General features: G+C 59.1%; 1 protein-coding gene across 1 annotated transcript; it reads right to left on the bottom strand.

The window, feature by feature from the left end:
* Positions 1-879: 879 nt before the first annotated feature.
* TIGD5 (tigger transposable element derived 5) lies at positions 880-3958 on the bottom strand. The gene has a single exon (XM_075085963.1). It carries the CDS (start codon positions 3843-3845, stop codon positions 2058-2060), a length of 1788 nt encoding a protein of 595 aa, XP_074942064.1. The 5' UTR covers positions 3846-3958; the 3' UTR covers positions 880-2057.
* Between the last annotated feature and the right edge of the window lie 121 nt (positions 3959-4079).

The raw sequence follows: 4079 nt of genomic DNA, 5'->3' as shown, positions 1-4079 counted from the left end.
GGTTGGACTAGATGAGCTTTGAAGGTTCCTTTCAACTCAAACCATTCAATGATTGGATATTCTCACCTCCCCAAACCAGGCCAAACAGTACCACGAGTGCACCCAGGCCAACCTACACGAGAAGTGAAGGCCTCCAGCCTGGTACCTTCTGCTGAGTTTGGCAACATTTTTCTCAAACAACTGAGAATTCCTTTAATTCACAAACTACTGCTTGATGTGAGCCACATCCCAAGCTCTGAAATGTTTTTGTAGAGTTTTTTTTGGTGCAAAAGATTATAGAAGTAGATAGAAATATGGTTTTACATTATTATAACCTATTGGTGGATGAAAGTCTGTGTTCAAGCAAGGCAGCCTCAAGCCCCAAACATGTGCCATTAGGAAACCAAAGCTAGGGGAGAAGCATGAAATGTGTGAGACACCACGCAGCATTCTGGCTGTGAACGTGGCAGAAGATGAACACCAGAAATTGAGGTTGGCTGGCTTTTCAGGGAAAAAAAAAGTGTATTTCTCCCCTAAGCCGAAACATTTCTTGACATTGGTTCTGTAGTGGAGTTTCAGGATTGGAAACGACAAGCCTCACCTCCGGATTTAACTTTTTGTGTGTTCTTTTTTTTTCTTGCTGCTCCTTAAATTCCCTGGCAGCCTCATTTATTGGCAAGTTAACCCTACTAATAAAGCAAAAAAGTCAATTTGAGGAGCAGCTGCAGTGGCTCGGGTGCCTGCCTGGCCCTGCGGGATTAAACATGCTGGAGAGAGGTGGTGAACATGATGGAGAAGACCACACCAAGTAGACACAACTGCACGGAGGTCCCCCTGGTGCTGCCCCACCATCCCACTGGGATGGTTCTGCATGACCATTTACAGACAACAACCCCAAAGTGGGAATAAAAATCCGTTTAATTTTCATAAACTCTGAAGTTATGAGACAAAGACCCAACAAGTAAAAACACCCACCCTGGCTGCTGACACGGGGCATGGCAGCGCTGATGAAGATTCTTTTCTTTTAACTCCTTTCAATAATTTGCTAAGCAGGCTAAATTTTAATCCAAATCAGGTCAAGGGCTGCTAAATTCATGCCTGATGCCTCCAGTATTTCAAGGCAGTGGCGGGAGCCCTCCCCGCTCCCGTCTCGCAATGCACATCACACTGGCAGCCGTCTCCCCCCACAGCGCAAGACGTCCTCCAACCCCAGCTACCCCACAAACCCCAAGGCGGGGGGGCACCTCAATCCCCATCCCCGGAGCCTTTGGCTTCGCAAGGATGCTTGGATGATGGTACCTGTTTCAGTAGGTCTCCGTGGTCTGGGTGTTCCTGGGCGTGGGGCTGTCATGGGACTGAAGGAGGTGACCCTCTCAAGAGAGCCACAGCTTCTTGGATGCCACGCAAGTGTCCCTGTCCCAATCCAGTGCATGAAGAAAGTTTTCTTAAATCAACCCCAAACCTCCCCAGCTTAACAGGACTCCTTTTTGGCAGTGGGAAGGGCATCACCAGCCTCTTCCAGGGCAGAATGTTTGCTTTACAGCACCCCAGGAGTGGTCCCTGTCCAGCTGGCTGTGCTGACCGCAGCCCCACTCCGAGATGTCAGGAATTACTTAGTGTACCTTCCCCCATCACCCCGGCTCCTCACAGTGATGCCAAACAGATCCCTCACTCACCCCTTCTCCCCACGGGGTCGGGGGGACTGGGCAGCATGGGGGGCATCCACCCCCTTCTAGGTGTGCCAGTGACCAGAGGGCCACCCCTCCTCAGTCTCATGGGATTTAAATAATAGCACCTCCTAAATATCCTTAGGGTGAGGAACAACCCTCAAATACGCAACGTACGGAGGGGTTGTTGCACAAAAACCCCCCATTAGCCCTAAATTGTAATGCTCCCTTAGGCACGATAACCCAAGGCCATTTGGGCCTCTGCAGCCCCAGGGACTGCCTGTGACGGAGGGGTGAGGGGAGCTGGCACCTCCACCACCAGCCCCCTGGGACAATCAGGGTGTCCCCAGCCCCGTGCCTCCCACCCCAAGCGGGGTGGTTGGTAGCCAAGAGGTCACGGGTCACCCTGCCCTAGGAATGGGGGCTGCCGCCACGGTGCAGCCGCTGGGCCATGCTGATGAGGGAGCGGAGCTGCACCAGCTTCAGCGGCCCCACTTGCCGGGGGTCCTGACCCTCCAGCCAGCGCAGCGCTGTCTCCAGACCTTTGATGGCTTCCCGAGCCGTGGGCAGCAAGGCATCCCCTCCCTCCTCACCCCTTCTGCCACCCCCATCTCGGACAGCTGCCTCCTCCTCCTCCTCCTCTGGCCCGCAGCCCCGGGGGCCTTCCTCCTCAGCGTCCTCTTCCCCATCGCCCTCCTCCATACCCGGGGCTGCATCATCCAAGTGCAACCAGTTGGCCACCTCCTCGGGAGCTAAGCGCTTGTAGGCTAGCGCAGCCAGGTGGGTCAGGTCGCTAAAGACTTTGCTGTCCCCACCACCTTCCTCCCCATGCGGGGGGTCTCCGTGCTCTTCCTCCCCGGGCTGAGGCTCGAAGGCAGCGCGCAGCCCCAGCAACCAGCACTTCTCGATGGAGCCAGGCGGGATGAGGTCCCAGGAGAGGCCGGCCAGGTACAACATGTCCTTGAGGAGAAAGGACCGTACAAAGTCCATGGGGCCACTGGAGCTGCCGCTGCCGGCTGCGCACGAGACAGCCAGGCGCAGCAATTCCCGCTTGTAGAGCTGCTTGAAGGCGGACACCACCCCCTGCTCCAACGGGGCCGGGATTCGGCCTCCTCCTCCGGCTGAGCCGCTCCCAGCAGGGCTCTTGGAGAGGAAGAGGGCACGGATGGAGCCATCAGGTGTCTGCAGCGGAGGGGATTCCTCTGGGCCCATCCCAGAGGAGGGTGTCGGGGAACTGAGCAGCAACACGGCCTTCTGCTGCAGGCAGCTCCGGCGCAGATAGCGTTTGACGCCTGGCACAAAGTCCTCAAAGAACCAAGCGCGGAGAAGAGCCGGCCCCAGCCTGGCTTCGGGGCTGTAGCGGTAGCAAGCAGGGAATTTATCCTGGTTGTGATGGCGGAGGCTGGGGGGATCACGAAGGCCCCCAACCACCAGCGGCTTGAGCTTGTGGGAGCCTGTCAAATTGGCAGCCAGCAGCACGGTAACCCGCTCGCGGGGAGCTGGCCGCCGCCGTGCTGTTGCCGTCATCCCACCAGCCTGTCCCGGCAGCAGTTTCCAGTAGAGCCCAGTGACGTTGGCATTGTAGATCTGCTCGTCACCATAGCCCCCGGCATCAGCAGCCGGCATCGGCAAGGTCTCGGGGCAGGTGGCAGGAGCCCGCTCGGGCTCGGCGGGGAGGCCACCCTCGCCGTAGATGCGTTGGCTGGAGATGCCGTGACGCTTCTGCCAGCGCCAGAACCAACCGTGGCTGGCCTTGAAGGTACACTCAGGTCCGTAGATCTGCCGGGCGAATGCCTCGGCCTGAGCTTGGATGAGGGGCCCAGAGAGGGGCACACCGTGCTGGCGGAGGGCGAGGAACCAGGCGTAGACGGCACGGTCGATCTCTTCTTCGTTGGCCAAGCGCATCTTCTTGCGTTGGGTGCCCACCTCACCCCCCAGCTGCTCCAGGAACCACCGTAGCTTGGCCTCGTCCTTCAGCCAGCCCCTCAGCGTACCCCCCGGCACCCCGAAAGCCCGGCACACCGACGCCTGACGCTCGCCTTTCTTCACCCGTTCAATGGCTTGGAGTTTGTCCTTGATGGAGTAGGCACGTCGTAACGCCATCTTCACCGACACCCCACCCGTTGCGCTGCTACCTCCCCGCCGCCCTCCCGCCATACCGGCCGGCCCCCCACCCGCCTCCGGCTCCCCCCCGGGCATGGAGCAGCCGCCGTAGCCATGGGCCGGAGCGGTACCGGGAGGGGGGGCGCGTTATAACCGGGGCGGGGCGGGACGGGGGGGGAGGGGGGCGCGGCGCCTTTGTCTCCGCTCCGGCCCCGAGCCGGCCGGGAGGGCGGTGAGGTGCGTAGCGCGCATGCGCACCCCTATAGCGATTAGGTTGCGCCGATTTCCCCCCCCTTTACCCTATTGGACTCTTCCACTCCGCTCCGCCAC

This window comes from Phalacrocorax aristotelis, chromosome 2, assembly GCF_949628215.1.
Source record: "Phalacrocorax aristotelis chromosome 2, bGulAri2.1, whole genome shotgun sequence".
Classification (NCBI taxonomy): Eukaryota; Metazoa; Chordata; class Aves; order Suliformes; family Phalacrocoracidae; genus Phalacrocorax; species Phalacrocorax aristotelis.
Note: the sequence above shows the minus strand (reverse complement) of the source record. Positions and strands in the feature narration are given on the sequence as shown.